The sequence below is a fragment of the Corylus avellana genome, chromosome 3, assembly GCF_965113065.1.
Source record: "Corylus avellana chromosome 3, dhCorAvel1.hap1.2, whole genome shotgun sequence".
Classification (NCBI taxonomy): Eukaryota; Viridiplantae; Streptophyta; class Magnoliopsida; order Fagales; family Betulaceae; genus Corylus; species Corylus avellana.
The window spans coordinates 31,916,100-31,932,180 of NC_142492.1; the positions used below are offsets into that span (position 1 = coordinate 31,916,100).

At 36.3% G+C, this 16,081-nt stretch overlaps 1 protein-coding gene across 2 annotated transcripts in view; it reads left to right on the top strand.

Annotated features, from left to right (window-relative positions):
* The window catches only part of LOC132173861 (ARM repeat superfamily protein), a 29,052-nt gene that overhangs the window by 2,076 nt on the left and 10,895 nt on the right, over positions 1 to 16,081 (top strand). Inside the window, exons 5-23 of one of the 2 annotated variants that reach the window (XM_059585510.2) lie at positions 5 to 83; positions 208 to 281; positions 2,794 to 2,900; positions 7,147 to 7,305; positions 8,635 to 8,838; positions 9,252 to 9,468; positions 9,554 to 9,628; positions 9,710 to 10,062; positions 10,730 to 10,922; positions 11,040 to 11,292; positions 11,383 to 11,719; positions 11,916 to 12,096; positions 12,219 to 12,359; positions 12,545 to 12,806; positions 12,954 to 13,403; positions 14,000 to 14,463; positions 14,959 to 15,134; positions 15,211 to 15,392; positions 15,501 to 15,893. In XM_059585510.2, the coding sequence (XP_059441493.2) occupies positions 5 to 83; positions 208 to 281; positions 2,794 to 2,900; positions 7,147 to 7,305; positions 8,635 to 8,838; positions 9,252 to 9,468; positions 9,554 to 9,628; positions 9,710 to 10,062; positions 10,730 to 10,922; positions 11,040 to 11,292; positions 11,383 to 11,719; positions 11,916 to 12,096; positions 12,219 to 12,359; positions 12,545 to 12,806; positions 12,954 to 13,403; positions 14,000 to 14,463; positions 14,959 to 15,134; positions 15,211 to 15,392; positions 15,501 to 15,893 (4,300 nt within the window). Of the gene's footprint in view, positions 1 to 4; positions 84 to 207; positions 282 to 2,793; positions 2,901 to 7,146; positions 7,306 to 8,634; positions 8,839 to 9,251; positions 9,469 to 9,553; positions 9,629 to 9,709; positions 10,063 to 10,729; positions 10,923 to 11,039; positions 11,293 to 11,382; positions 11,720 to 11,915; positions 12,097 to 12,218; positions 12,360 to 12,544; positions 12,807 to 12,953; positions 13,404 to 13,999; positions 14,464 to 14,958; positions 15,135 to 15,210; positions 15,393 to 15,500; positions 15,894 to 16,081 lie in introns of those variants that run through there. The other variant, XM_088514195.1, reaches the window with a different exon arrangement.

Below are 16,081 nucleotides of genomic sequence, written 5' to 3' on the forward strand. Positions count from 1 at the left end.
TCAGCTTTCTGCCAAGGATTGCTGATTCTTTCGTGTCTCTTCTAGAAAGTGGTGCTGACAGGGAGCCGGAGATTATTGAGCAGGTCTAAGCCATGTGCTGTTCTTTAGTTGTCAATTATTTTTCCTTTTCCCTTTAATTTTTTGATAGCTTCCTCTATCTCAAACTAAACTTCTCCAAATATGAAAAATGTGGCTGTTGTTATGCAGATTTTTACATCTTGGTCATACATTATGATGTATTTGCAGAAGTATTTGATACGTGATCTTGTGTATGTGCTCAAGTAAGTAATTTTGCACACTGTTATTTTATTTCATGTTCTGTGAATGTATTTATGTTATTAGAACCTGGTAGGTTTGCACAGACAAATAAATTACTTTGCAAAGTGAAATAGAGGGAAATCTTGAACTTACCTGGTGCTGAGATATCACGATTCCCTTGTTCTTTTTTCTCTTTCTTATTAGGTGTTTCTCTTGTATGTTTCCTATGTACTCGAGTGTTGCGCCTTTCACATTTAATGATATTTCGATTACTTGTAAAAAAAACAAATAAAAAAAGTAATTTTATGTTGAGGAATTTCTGGAGCATTAGGATTCTTGTTAATTTTGTTTTAAAAATCCTATCAAAAGCTATCAATTCAAACAATAGATTCCAATGAATTTGTGAGATTTCTATGTGACCAATCTTTTTTTTTTTTTTGATAAGTACATTTCTATGAGACCAATCTAAATGTGTTTTTGGATGGGTTGAGAGTCTTGAGACCCTTTAGATTGAAATGAAAAAGAAATATGTTATTAACTTGATTAAAGCTCGAGGTTTCTATGGTTGATTTGTTTGGATGTTCCTAGACTATGTTTGCATCACTTCCCGATTCTTCTCGATTATGGTGATTTTTAGGGGGTTTAGTAGGCCCTTCAAATTTGAAAATATGTGGCTAAAGCGTGGGGGTTTTGTGGAGAGGTTGAAACAGTGGTGTGATTCTTATCTTTTTCAAGGTTCTCATATTTTCATTTTAGCTAGCAAAATCAAAGCCTTGGAAGCTGAGTTAAAGAGATGGAATGCGGAGAGAGTCTTGGCAATGTATAAAGGAAGAAGAAGATCTTGCTAGAAGAACTACACGTTTTTTATGTCCTTGAAGAAGAAAGAGTCTTGGGTGTTGAGGAGAAATTGAAAAAGGCAGAAATTAATTGTTCAGTTTTATAAGGAGTTGTTTACCATGTAGTGCAATTAGTGGCCTTTGGTGGACGGTATTTCTTTTGATTCTATTGATGAGGCTGAGGCCTGTTTGTTGGAGAGTGTTTGAGGAGAGGGAGGTGTGGGAGGCTGTGAAAGCTAGCCTTAATGCTATGTTCTTCATCCTCATTTCAAAGATCTCAGGGGTTGTTGACCCTATGGGTTTTTGCCCAATCAGGTTGGTGGGCAGCATTTATAAGATGATTGCTAAGATTCTAGCGAACAAGCTAAAGATGGCGTTGGAGAGGATCATATCTAAGTCACAAAATGCATTCATCCGTGGTAGGCAGATTTTAGATCCTATTTTTATTGCCAATGATTGTCTTTATAGCAGATTGAGATATGGAGAACCAGGGGTTATATGTAAAATTGGCTTAGAAAAAGCTTATGATCACATTAATTGAGATTTTCTATTGTACATGCAAAGAAGATGCGGGTTTGGGGGGAAGTGGTGCTCTTGGGTTGCTCGTTGTATTTCCTTGGATTTCGGTTTTGGTGAACGGATCTTCTATAGGCTTCTTTAGCAGTTAAGGCTTGAGGCAAGAGGATCCTTCGTCTCCTTTGCTATTTGTTCTAGTGATGAAGGCGTTGGGTAGGGCGATTTTAGCTGCTATGAGTGGAAGTTTGTTGTGTGGCTTCTTTGTGGGGATATGAGTTGATATCTCTTATCTTCTGTTTGCTGATGACACTTTGATTTTTTGTGGGGCCAACCCAAGTCGTTTGTGCAATTTACAGAGCTTGTTCTTATTTTTTGAAGCTGTGTCAGGTTTGAAGACAAGCTTAGCTAAGTTGATAGGTTTTGGTGGGAAATGTTGATAATGTGGCTGGGCTGGCTTGGATTTTGGGCTGGGGGGTTTCGTCCTTGCCTTTGAATTACCTTGTTCTTCCTTTGGGGGCTTCCTATAAGGCTAAGCATATTTGGGATGATGTTTGAAAAGATAGAATGTTGGTTGGCTAGTTGGAAAGGGTTGTATTTGTCTAAGGGTGGTAGGATTACCCTTATCAAGAACACACTTTCCAACTTACCTACTTTTTTCATGTCCCTCTTTCCTCTCCCTTTGAGTGTTGCTAATCACATTGAGAAGCTCCAACGTGATTTCTTAAAAATGTGGTCTGGTTGACTATATCTTCTCCAAAATTAAAAGTCCCCTTTTTCTACCAAACCACATATAGCACACGACCATGGAGAAATATCTTTTATTTGTCTTATATGGTAGTAAAGTGTTCACTGTAAACCATAATTGGAGCAAGTATTTGAGATAGAAGCAAAGGAAAAATTGAAGTGTTAGGTTACATTGAGCCATTTGCTTTGGGAGAATATGTACAAAAGACTAAGAAAGTAAATATTAATGTCTAAGCTATACGTGTTTATGCTGTTATTGTTACTTAGCTGATATGTTTTCCTTAGATTTTCTCAAGGACAATGAGATGGTACTTGTTATTGTAAATATCGTTTGTATCACTGTAGTAGTTAGATACTAGAGTCTTCCTTACGCATTTACTTACTTGCACACATACACATGAAAACATGTTTACTCATGTATTTTTCTCAATTTTTTAAGGGTTACAGTACAACTAAGATTTTATCCCAAGGATTATGTCCAAGAATTTATGGCAGAGGCTACATCATTCTTGCTTAGGAATGCACCAGATGAGCAGCTACAGGATGGTATGGACATGCCTTATTGTCTTTATGTTTGTGCCTTATAGACGTGGGAAGGAAGGGAAAAATAATAAAAGGAATCTGTTTACGTTCTTTTACTTTTCCCGGTTATTATTATTATTTTTGTAATAATTGGAAGATTTTGGTTTTGTGAAATGAGCTAGTATTTAGTTCTGTCTTCAATTGGTAAGGACTTGTACCATGTTTTAGTAATCACAATTTCATTGTTTTGTGGATAAATAAATGATAGAATAATATATGTTTGCAAATATATCATTGAATTACTTGAGGGATTCATATTGATTGCAACAATGAACCTGAGATTCTGAGAATGGACCCCTCCCATCCTCCAAGAAATCCAAACAAGAATGGACAAAAACATCTTTCTCCTCAACAATCAGAAATGAATCAGGAAATAACTCTTTTAGGACAGTGTTCCACCATTCATCATGCCAAAAACACACTTCTACCATCTCCAAATACCTTTTTTTTTTTTGATAAGTAATGTCAATGTATTAAAAAGCGCAAGGGGCTCAACCCATGTACACAAGAAGTATACAAAAGAGCCCACAAATACAAGCTTTAAACTGAAAATGACGCACATAAATCTAGAAATTTCGCAAGCATTGAAACTTGCGAAGAATACCACAACACTCTCCATGAGAAAAGTGTTTGGAGCACCCTTTTCTTCAATTCTATAATTTCCATTTCACGATCCTCAAAACTCCGTGCATTTCTTTCTCTCCATAAGCACCACATTACACACAAAGGGGCCATCCTCCAGATTTGCATGACTTACCGCTTACCCCTTTGCCCTCTCCAACTTCCCAAGCATTCCTTCAACCTACCCGACATCACCCACGTTACACCAAACAGCTGAAGAATCATATTTCATATCTCTACAACAACTTCACAATGCAATAATAGATGATCAATAGATTCACCACTCTTCTTGCACATACAACACCACTCCGTCACAATGATGTTCTTCTTACGTAGATTGTCCAACGTTAATATTTTCCCCATCATCATCGTCTATACGAAAAAAGCCACTCGCAGAGGAGCTTTACTCTTCCAAATAATCTTCCAAGGGCCATCCACCGGGTCTGAATTAATCTTCACCTTATAGAATGACTTCACCTTAGGGAATCCAACAAATTTTATCCACCCCACCATGCCTTACCTGTTGGGAATACAGCATTTCGAAAAATCTCGAAACCTCCTTCAGTTCCCAATCATGAACAGGTCAAATAAACCTTACATTCCAATGAATAGCACCATTTACTGTCTCCATATTCCCCTCCCTTATGCCTCCTTTACACATGCTATATTGAACAAAGCGGGAAACAAAGTCTTCAATGATACCTCCCCACACCACACATCTTGCCAAAACAATACTCGAGACCCGTTTCCTACCTCAAACCGCACATGTTGCTTAAAATCATGCCACCCCCTTCGGATACATTTCCACATTCCCACCCCATATGATCCTCCTACCTCCTTGGAACACCAACCACCCCTCATCACCTCATATTTAACCTCCACTAATTTCCTCCACCACGCATCTTTTTCATTTGCAAATCTCCACAACCATTTACCCAATAAAGCTTGATTAAACCATCTCCAAATACATATTTAATATAGCCTGAAATACTCACCCAACCCACCCTTGTATTACTCCAGAAATGACACACGAGGCCTCCTAACCAAATATGAGGTCCACTTGCCCCATAAATGTATCCAAAACTGATTCTCTTCAGCACCAATTGTCCTACCATTTTCTCCACAATGCTTGTTTGAAAATACTCATTTTTCTCATGTTTAAACCCCCAATAACTGAATAGGGGACCAGACCAAGTTCCAATTAGTTAGATGAAGATTAAGTTTCTCACCTATCACAGTATATAATATATCTCGTTACAACTTTTCCAGCCTGTGTCCCGCACCCTTTTTTCTATTACCAACTTCACTGTGAGCACTTCGATTACTTTGTTAGAATTGGATTGTACTCTTTTAGTATATTTATCAGTAGCATAACAAAGTTGTGGTTGGGCATGCTAAGAATCAGTAGGTACCTTGAGTGTTATTCTAAAAGCAAGAATATAAGCAGTAAACCTTAACCACTCTCTCCATGTGTTCAATTATGAGCACTTTTTACTGTCAATATAAGCAGTAAACCTTAACCAGTCTCTACATATGTTCAATTATGCGAGCTTTTTAGTGTCCTAAACCAGTCCCTATATTTTTTTTAATTATAGGAGGCATTTTAGTATTGAAGTGTTTCTCACTTTTTGGTCCATTTAGGCTCATTAAACAACGGGAGGTAACCCTCTCCCACCCGCTAAAGCCTCTTGGTGTAGGCGGGATTTGATCTTAGTTATCGTCTATGGTGACAAGATATTTTACTAGTTAAGCTAGCTAATACTCATATAAAATGTACCTAACTCTATACTATTGTGATTGGGGTTCAACTCCTATTTAGTGCTTTGTGAAAGTATAAAAAGAAAATAGAAAAAAAGAAGAAAGGGTGTTACTTGATGTTTTCAATTTTTCCCCTTTGATTAGTAACATATGAATTTAAGACCTAATGTTTTGTTAGCTGTCTTTATTATGTCTAGTATCTTTCACAGTAAAGTTTTTATTTTTTATTTTATTTTATTTTTAGTCCATATCCTGTAAAGGTTTCACATGAATACCATGGCAATATTTTAGAAGTTCGCCCTCAACATAGGAAAGCTAGAAATAGCCCATTTAACTTTCCAAATTGGATTTCTAATTGTTACCTGTCCAGTTGTCCCACCAAATCGTATTTTGTTACTTTCTTTTCTTTGGTTGAGGTTTTTGAAAAACCGACTTGTTTTCAGTAGAGATTCTTCCTTGAAAGGAGGCTAGATTTTAGCTTTTCTTTTCTTTTTGTCCCCAATATCTTGACCATTACTTTTAGGTTACAATTCTAATTTTGAAATGATGAACACTTGGAATTATTAAACAATAACAAGACTATCATATATAATTTAGCAATTCCTATTAGCATGGTATGGGTTAGATTTTACAAATCTAATGATGTATATGTTTCCATAAGGTGAATATGTTGCCACGCCATTTGAAAGAGTAATGCTACTCTCCACACCCATTTATTACACCCATGTCACACTGCCTTACATGACGTGTTTTTTATTTGATAAGTAATCAACAAATTTTATTAAAAGAGTAAGGCGCTCCTGTATACACATGAAGTATACAAAATGAAACACCTAACTAGAAAGAGCGTAAAAACACCCCTAAACACCCCCAATACACCTAGGCAGGTTCCACCAGCTGAGCAAACCAGCTATCTCAACCCAAAGAAGCCTCTTAACCCTATCAGAATTACAGCGAAGGTAAAAGTCCACCCACTCGCCTAACTTCTCCCCCACCCTTTTTTCCCACAACCAAAACCACTTGAAGCCCCACCTAAAGACACCCCCATAAACTGCTCATGACTCTAATGCGCCTTGCCTTTTCCACGTAACCAAACCCTACATGGCATGTTTTAAGTGGCTTCTCATATCAACCACTTAAAAAAAAGCCACTTAAAACATGCCACGTTAGCCAATGTGACATGGTGTGAAGAGTAGCACTATAAAATGTTTAAATGACAGGGTACTATGTAGCACTATAAAATGTTTAAATGACGGGGTACTATGTACACCATTAGATGAAACAAAATCTAATCCGGACCATGAAATGGATAATTTCCATTTCATGATCCTATTCCATTAAATAGGTGTTGGGAGAGCAAATCTCCCATTCTATTCGCAGATTATTGTTAAGTTGTATACTCCCTTGATTTGGAGGCATGTGGACTGCTCACATTTCATCACTGTCAATTCAATGTTTACTCTCTCTCTCTCTCTCTCTCTCTCTCTCTCTCTCTCTCTCAATTTATGTGAATCTTTCTTTATCTCTTGATTCGTTTAATTTTATGTTTGTCTTAATCCTCCCATTTGAGTGCTCTCTTTTTCACTTTCTAAATCTGTCTTCTTTCCTTTTTTCCCAAGAAAAAACTAGAAGTCCATTTGCCATGTTTCTATCTCGTGTATGCTTTTGAAGTTTTGTATCTTGTATGTGTATATTTTCTTTTGTTCCTTGGCTTTTGTGGATTGGTTAGATACCCTCAAATTATTGTTGTATAGCATAGTCCAGCTATACTCTATTGGACTTACAGTTATTTTGAAGATGAACTGATAAATTTGTGATGGCTTTTGAGCAGGCATTAGAAAGATAATGATTGAAGTCATGAAGAAACCATTACCTACCAGAAAATTTGGCGCCAGCACTTTACTTTGTTATGTTTTGAGAGGGGCCTCATCAAGGTTCCACTCAAAAGCAGAGCGAGTATTACAGTTACTGATGGACAGTACAATACTTGGTATTGGTCATGTGAACTTTTTTTACATGTATTTCATTTGTGTATTCATTGCTAGTTTATACATATTTATAATCACATGAGATTCTTATTACAATCTTTTTTAATATATATTTTTTTATCTGAATATGATGTGATGTCAGTACAACTCTAAAAATGTATGATGTAATATTATAAAAAAACATGTATAGAAAAGATCACTTATGTTATATTTGAGGACTTTTTTTCGTTATGAGGTAATGTTTAAAGACCAATCATAATTTATGCCACACAATGTTAGACTAGTGTAAACAGGTTAACAAGAAAAGCGTAACTAAAATAAGAATGTTAAGATGGATAAGTGGAAATACTAGAAAGTGTATAATAAAGAATGATGATGTTTGTTCAAAGATGGAGGTGGTAGTGATGATGATTAGATGGACTCACTTAAAATGGTTGGCCATGTGTGATGACGATCCATGATTGCAACAATAAGAATGAGTGATGTGGTCCATGTGGACAAGAGGTAATGGGTTCAAATAACATGGATGGAAGCAGTTAAAGAGTATATGATCAATGAGAGGTGGATGAAATCTCATGATTTTCTTGTTATTTTTCCTCCAACTAGTTATGAGACTTCTCTTGTATACTTTTTGTGTAGATGGGGGTGCCTTACGCTTTTAATGAGATATCAATTACTTATCAAAAATAAAAAAAAGATGATCAATGAGAGGTGGAGAGCATGAGTGTATTGTTGTGGGTACAAATTACTACATCCTGCACTTTAGGGATAGTGTCTGTCTCATGGTCTAGAAAGGGTACTATAGATAAGTCTCTAATATGTTATTAGGATATATATTAGTTTGGTTATTTATTTGGATAGAAATTAGAGCGATATCAACATGATCATAAATGAGAGTTTGTAAAACAACTTGAGAATTAAGTGTGTTTAGTGGGGCAGAATGTTTTATCCCTTCTATAACGTCACATGTTATATAGCGTAGTAAGGGTGAGAGCTTATGTTTTATGATGGAACAAGAAAAGTTAAAAAAGAAGAAGGAATCAGTAGTAGTTTTGGTCTTGATTTTAAAAATTCTTTGATTGATTGGTTTTCCTCTATTAAGTTATTTTTCTGGGTTTTCTTAATTCTCTCAGCTATTGCCTAATTTGACTCTGAGTGTTCATTTTAAAAACCTACAGGTTTTTCCTCCTACACTCGTTAATTTAAGTACTGTGCATTAACTTGTTTGCTAGAATCTGCAGGTCAATGGTTGGCTTACTCTATGGAATGATACCTTAAGAAGTTCGTGATTCTATTTTGTCTAAGTCTCTCTCTCTGCTTCCCCCCTGCAGGTTCAGACTCTGTTGTTGAAGTTGTGAGTACTGCTTTTCAAAGACTGTGTGAGGAGATAGAGCCAAAGGAGTTGGATTTGATCCCGAAATGCATATATCAGAAAATTAATGACGGTGTAACTAATGGATGCATTTTGCATTTAAGTCACCTCCTATCACTGCTTATTTCCATTGTTCAGATTCATAATGGTCGAAGGTTTTATGGTGAGCCATAAAGCATACTGATATATTGTTTTTTAAGCCCTCTCTTTTAGAGCGGCTATAAAATATACTGATTTGAGCCATGTAGTTGGTTGCTCAAGCTTGGTTGTTTTATCCTATGGATGATCTCAATTGTGCTTTCTTTAAAGCTTAATGTCAGTTGAGCTCAAGTAGCTTGGCTTTTCAAGAGGAAAAGTTATTGGAGCTGATAATAGGTTGCTCAAGATTAGTTCCTTAAGTTTTTTTAGCTCAGTAGTAAGTTGTTTTGAGTGTCACTTCACTCAACTAATCTTGAGCTGAGCTTGAGTAGCTTGGTTTATTTTGCAGTCCTACCTTATATGTTTAATTGCTTTAATAATGTCCATTGCTCACTTGTGTGCTTTGGTACCACACTAAACTGCTATGATGTTGTACAGATTACCAATCGTTGCTTGAACATGTGGGGTTTCTTGTGCAAATATTTGTCATGTCTTCTGGCTTTGAGAAGGCAGAGGTTCCCCAAACAGAAGTTGTTGATAAGGTTCTCGAATTGATGATATGCATTCTCAATGGGCTTCACAACTTTAATAATATATCAGCTATCTCTAGTTGTTCATTGCAATGGGCTCCTGTATTCACATTAAGGAACTTGAGGTAAAGGCTTGAAGCTTGGTCTTTTCCCCCCCTTCTTCTTTCCTTACCATTATAGGTTTTGACATGGATCAGGCTTGCGTTGCAGTTTGCTGAAATTTATTAGAGAACTACTGCAGAAGGACCCTTGCATAGTATATATTTTTGGAGTTAACATCTTAAGGTAATGTTATAGGTTAGTTATTTTTGGGATACAATGTGGTTTATTTTCTGGTAGTCGTGACTTTTCTTATTGCATTTTCAGTGCAATGAATGATTTGATAGAGACTTCGGAAGAAGAAGTCATATATTTATTACTGTCCTTCTTTGAAGTAATGGAAGCGAAAGTGCAAGAATCCAACTTCTCAGATGGCACATTTAGAAAAGAGTTTCCAAAGATGGAGGAGGCTATCTCCCGTTGGATTGGGGAAATAAACATTATTGTGCATGGTGATCCATCATCTTGTCATATTCATGAGACTAAGTGGGCTCTACTGTGGGGAATAATTAGATGCTTGCCTTGGATGAAGTTGATAGCTGAAGTTAATGTCCAATGGATGTCATCCTGTTTGATGAAGTTGATAGATGCACTTGATCAGCTACCGTTGACGGAAGATGGTATGCACCTTCAGATTTAATTTGTTCTTGGAACACCGGTATCCATTTACCTTGTCATATTTTTTTTGATAAATAATCCAAGTATTATTAAAAGCGTATGACGCCCCCAAGAATACATGAAGTATACAAGAGAAACCACCTAAGAATTAGGGGCAAAAGGAGCAAGAAATACATGAAAACTAATCACTACAGGAGAAACATGAGTAGAAGTCCAAAGGTACAAAGTGTTAAAGAAAAAAGAAGACAACTCATGATCCTCAAAACACCTATCGTTTCTTTCCCTCCAAATACATCACAATAGGCACAAAAGCACCATCTTCCAAACAACAATACTCCGAGTATTGCCTGTCGATCACCAAGCATGTAATGTCTTTTTTTTATTTTTATGGTTTTACGTATAAGCATTCGTGTACTTGACGGTACCCATCAGTGTATTGTATCCCAGGGATCCGTGAAACTATCAGAATGTCTTCACCATCATTTCTGTTGACATTGTCTTTTGTGTTTCAAACCATGCACGATGTATTAGCCTTCTCAATGGACTTTAAATGGTCACAACCAAGTGAAACAATATTGTTTAACAAATGGCATTTTTCAATGCCTATTGTACCAAATCATGCTTTCTTGGTTGATCTCAATTAATTTAATTTATATGTTTTTCTTTCAGGTTGCATAGCAGGTCTTCCTAAACAAGCCTACCAAAGCGTAATTGGCGCTGCTTTGAGTTCTTATAACAAATTACTTAATGCTACAAAATCTGGGCCTGAAGAAACGAGTAAATTTTTGAATCTAGCAAAAAGACATGGATCATCTTCACAAGTATTGTCTGCTGTTGCTGATTATTTGGATTTTGTGTATGGGTAAGTTGATTTGTCTGTTAGTTAATATCCACTAAAATCTTTGTCTTTTCCTTGGTCAGCTATGTTTATGCTTAAAAAGTCTGCTTTCTTAACTTACTGTTATTATAAAAATGTTAGGCCCACGTCGGAAGCAGACAGTTGCAATAGAAAGTATCATCCGGAACTTTCAGTGGAGAATGCTGTGGATGCATTAAGCATCTTTGCTGATAATTTGCACCACTCAAATAGGGGGATACGCGTTTCAACTCTTAAAATATTGTGTCACCATGAACTTCTAAACTGTGTAGATTCTACAAATGATCAACTGGTTGAGAAGCAAATGAAAACTGAAGTTTCTCAGACATCCCTTGTAGATAGTCTGGGCAATAATGTACGTTTTTGCCTATATTCTTGCTGTTATTGTCGTTTGATACCATGTTCTGACTCGGTAATCTTGGGTTAATTTTCCTTTGAATATCAGGTTCTTCAGTTGCTTCTCTCGATTGAGGAAACTCCGCTTTCAATTTCTACCAGCCGAAAAGTGATCCTATTGATTTCTAGAATACAGATGGATCTCTCTGCGGGCAGAGTACCTCAAGCCTATGTGCCCCTTGTTTTGAGTGGGATAGTTGGTATATTGAATAACCGTTTTAGTTATCTTTGGAATCCAGCATTGGAGTGCCTTGGAGTTTTGATGAGCCAGCATGTTCGACTTATATGGAATAAATTTGTTTGTTATCTTGAGCAATACCAGTCAATGTTTCATACATCCCATGAACTAGACAGAGGGAACTATAAACTCTATGATGAGTCAAGTGGTATGTGACGACTAGATTTTTGCTTTTACTCTATCAGTTTGTATTAGACGATATACATAGATACTTATCTTGACTCAGGTGCTGTTATATGATACATGTTTTAGAGTGATGAACTGGTTATTTTCTGAGTTTTAGCTTTCTTGAAATCAAGTTCCTTTGGAAGTTAGTTTTTTTTTAAACTGGTTTTGTTTTCCAGATCTTGACCAGCGATTTCATTTGTTTGTTACTCCAGAATCTGATAGCACTCCATTTGCAATGGTATTATCCTTGTTGCTCCAATCATTGCAAAAGATTCCAAATGTTATAGAATCTCAGTCTCGGGAGTTAATACGTTTGTTCTTAAAGTTTCTGGGCTATAATCTCAATGATCATGTAAGGTAGGTTTCTTCTGGACTTGTGACTTTTATTGGACGTACTTACTTCAGGACTTCATGAACTGGCAAAGGTTTACTCAAACTATCTCACTAAAAGTTGGCTTGCATTTTTATTGTGGTTGCAGTGTGGAATTTTTCAATTCACATGCTTGTAAAGGCAAAGAGTGGAAGGGTGTCCTTAAAGAATGGTTAAACTTGCTGAGAGCAATGCGGAACCTGAGATCTTTTGATGAGAGTCAACATCTTAAAGAAGTTCTGCAAAATAGGTTGGTGCAGTGGTTTGATGATGCGATAATTTATTTTATGCCCATTTCTTATCAAAAAAAAAAAATTTATTTTATGCCCATCTATTCTTGTAGTATTAGACTATTAGTTATTTTCATTTGAAATCTCAGCTTGAGTGCACTAGGTTCTTTTTTACTTACTTGAATCTTTGGGATGTTTCTGTTAGGCTTCTGGATGACAATGATGCTGAAATCCAGACGAAGGTTCTTGATTGCCTGTTAATTTGGAAGGATGGTTTCTTACTCCCATATGATCAACATCTGAAAAATTTAATAAACTCCAAATATTTGCGAGAGGAGCTAACAACATGGAGTTTGTCCAAAGAATCTAATCAGATTGAAGAAGAACACAGAGCTTATCTTGTGCCTATAGTTATCCGTCTTCTGATGCCAAAAGTTAGAAAATTGAAGACACTTGCCTCGCGAAAGGTATATCTGAGTTGAATTATAAGATTGTTATTCTTTTATATTATCTCATATATACCTGTAGGGTTTTCTTCTTTCGTTTTTTTTTTCCCTCACTTTTCATTCAAAATCACATCCTAAATTACTCAGTAATGTAACTTTTTTCTGCAGAATGCAAGTGTTCTTCACCGAAAGGCAGTTCTTGGTTTCATTGCTCAACTTGATGTTGAGGAGCTTCCTCTTTTCTTCGTATTGTTGATAAAGCCATTGCAAATTTGTTCTAAAGAAACTGATAGTACTTCTTATTGGTTGCGGACTTCATGGGAAAATTCTATGGCATATAATTTCTTAAAGTATTTCACCGTGGATAATATAGTAGCCCTGTCTTGGAAGAAGAGATATGGTTTTCTGCATGTGATTGAAGATGTTCTAGGAGTTTTTGATGAGTTTCATGTCAGACCTTTTCTTGATCTTTTAATGGGATGTGTTGTTCGGGTGCTGGGAAGCTGCACATCAAGCATTGACGTTGCAAAGTGCAATGGATTCTCCTCACTTGAAGATCATTCTAACGCTGATCTGACTGTACTTGAGAAAGACAGTGCATCAGCAAGTGATGTCCAGGTACTGTGTTTATCATGTTGAATGCTGAATCTGGACTACTACTAAAGCCTTTGTTGTTATAACTACTCCCCTAATTTTATTATCTTGAAAATGTTGGGTAAATACCCAAAGTAATAGTGCTAATATTGCTACAATTAATTGGGCCGGCTAACTGTAACACTAGGGTTAATACTTAATATGTTCTTTACCTTTATTATATTCTTATTATCTTCTCTTTTGTGAGGTTCGGAGTTGGGAAAATTATTTTTTTTGCTTTTATGCCTTCACTGTTGAAGCGTTTTTTTTTTCTTCTCCTTATATTAACTATCTTCCTTGTTTGAGTTTACTGGTTTGCATGTAGCCAAATTTAGCTAACATGAAACAACCTATGCTTGTTTGAGTTTACTGGTTTGCATGTAACCAAATTTAGCTAGCATGAAACAGCCTATGTTATTGGAGAGGTCTGTACGATACATTGTTCACAAAATCTAGCACATTGGCTTTTAACCAATATTATTGATTAGCAATTGTTCCAGGGAAATCCAGCACTTCTTTTAGTTCGTTTATGGATGATTACATGACAATTTGCTGATGAAAAAGTTATGCTCAACATGCAGACCAGCAGTGCTGTGAAGCAGTTCAAAGCTTTAAGGTCTCTATGCCTGAAAATTGTTTCTCTTGTCCTTAATAAGTATGAAGATCACGAATTTGGTTGTGAGTTCTGGAGCCTATTCTTTGCTTCTGTGAAACATTTAGTGGACGGTTTCAAACAGGAGGGTTCCAGTAGTGAGAAACCAAGTTCACTGTTCTCTTGCTTTGTTGCTATGAGTAGAAGCCACAGGCTTGTATCACTCTTGAGTTGGGAGAAGAATCTTGTCCCTAATATATTTTCCATACTGAGTGAGATGAAAGCTTCTAAAGCCATTGTATCATGTGTTCTTACATTTGTTGAGAACCTGTTGAACCTTGATAGCGAATTAAATGATGAAGCAGATGCTACAAAAAGAGTCCTACTTCCGAACCTCGAGGCACTTATCTGCAGCTTGCATGATCTTTTCCAAAGTGATAGTGCAACCAAGAGGTATGAATGTTGTTTTGTATTTTATTTAGTTCTTGTTTTCCTAATCATTCACTTTTATTGTTTTGCTTTCCTGTTAGACTACCCTTATTTGGAATTTATCTGTAAAGTAGGATTCTTAAGGTATTGATAATTGACTTTGCATGCATTAAGCTCCACATAAGTAGAGACAGAATGCTTCCATGCAGCTTAATGGATAAATTATCCACGTCCACTCTAGACTCCAAGCTTTTGGAGAAAAACTCGTGCTAATTTCTGCAGTCACGTGTTCTTATTGTCATAAAGTTTTGGGTACACCGCACTCAACTTAATCTAGTAAGGTGAAATGATTCGTTGTTTCTAGTTTTAAAAAGGGTATTGACAACCTTTTCTCAGAGTCAGCACGATAAACCAACCTTTTCCCTTTATATTTCTGGTCATTCTATAGTACATCAAGTTGTTTACTTTTGTGAGTATTTCTGGGAGCCCCCTTTATGACTTACTGTTTTTCTGTACCAGGAAGTTGGTCAAATGTCCTGGGGAGAGAGAAATAAGAATTTTCAAATTATTATCGAAGTATATAAAGGATCCGTTGCCAGCAACAAAAGATCCTTTGCCAGCAACAGAAGATCCGTTGCCAGCAAAATTTCTAGATATCTTGGTCCCATTCATAACAAAAAGATCTAAAAATTGTGGTAAGAATCTCTCATAGTTTTGGTACTCACCATAAGAATCTTATCTTGTTCTTTGAAATTCTATCATATCTTGCAGATCTTTATTCTGAAGCTGTGCAAGTCATTCGAGATATTGTCCCAGTGTTAGGGAGCAAAAGTACTAAAAAAATTCTGACAGCAGTTACCCCGCTACTTGCTTCTGTTGCACTGGATATGCGGTTGTCTATTTGTGATCTTCTTGATTCACTTGCTGAAGCTGATCCTTCTGTCCAGTTTCTGGTAATACTGTTATCTTTATTTTACATTTGAGTATTGCTTTAGATGGAACCTAGTTGGTTTTCGAATCCCAAATTGTCCATGTTTGCTTAATTCTTGATCGGAATGCAGGCCAAACTTGTTCGTAAATTGAATGCAACCTCTGCTACAGAAATGGGTAGCCTTGATTATGACGCTATCATGGATGGTTATAATGAGATTTGTATTGATTTCTTCTATACTGTTCATGAGGATCATGCATCGGTCATTTTATCACATTGTGTGTATGATATGTCATCTGAAGAATTGATCTTAAGGCATAGTGCTTATGGGTCACTGCTCTCGTTTGTTGAATTTTCTGCCCAAATCCTTGGCCAAGAAGGAAAGGGTCACCAAGAAATGACTTGTAAGATGATTACGCATGATGATGGTTGTTGGACTAGAGCATCTTTTCCGCGTAAAACAATCAAGTTTCTTTTGAAGCATATGGGGGATGCATTGAGCAGAGAAACTACAATCAAGAAGGTATCTAGTTCCTGTTCATCTTATCGGAGTTGATGATAAATTAACATTAACAAACCATAACAATAAATTAAGTCATGAAAACAATTAATTTTTTGGATATTTCTTTATTGGGCAGACTCTTTGTGTAGTCCTTTTGAGGCCAGGACAAAATAATCCAAATAGTGTATTGAATGATTTGGTCCGTTGCT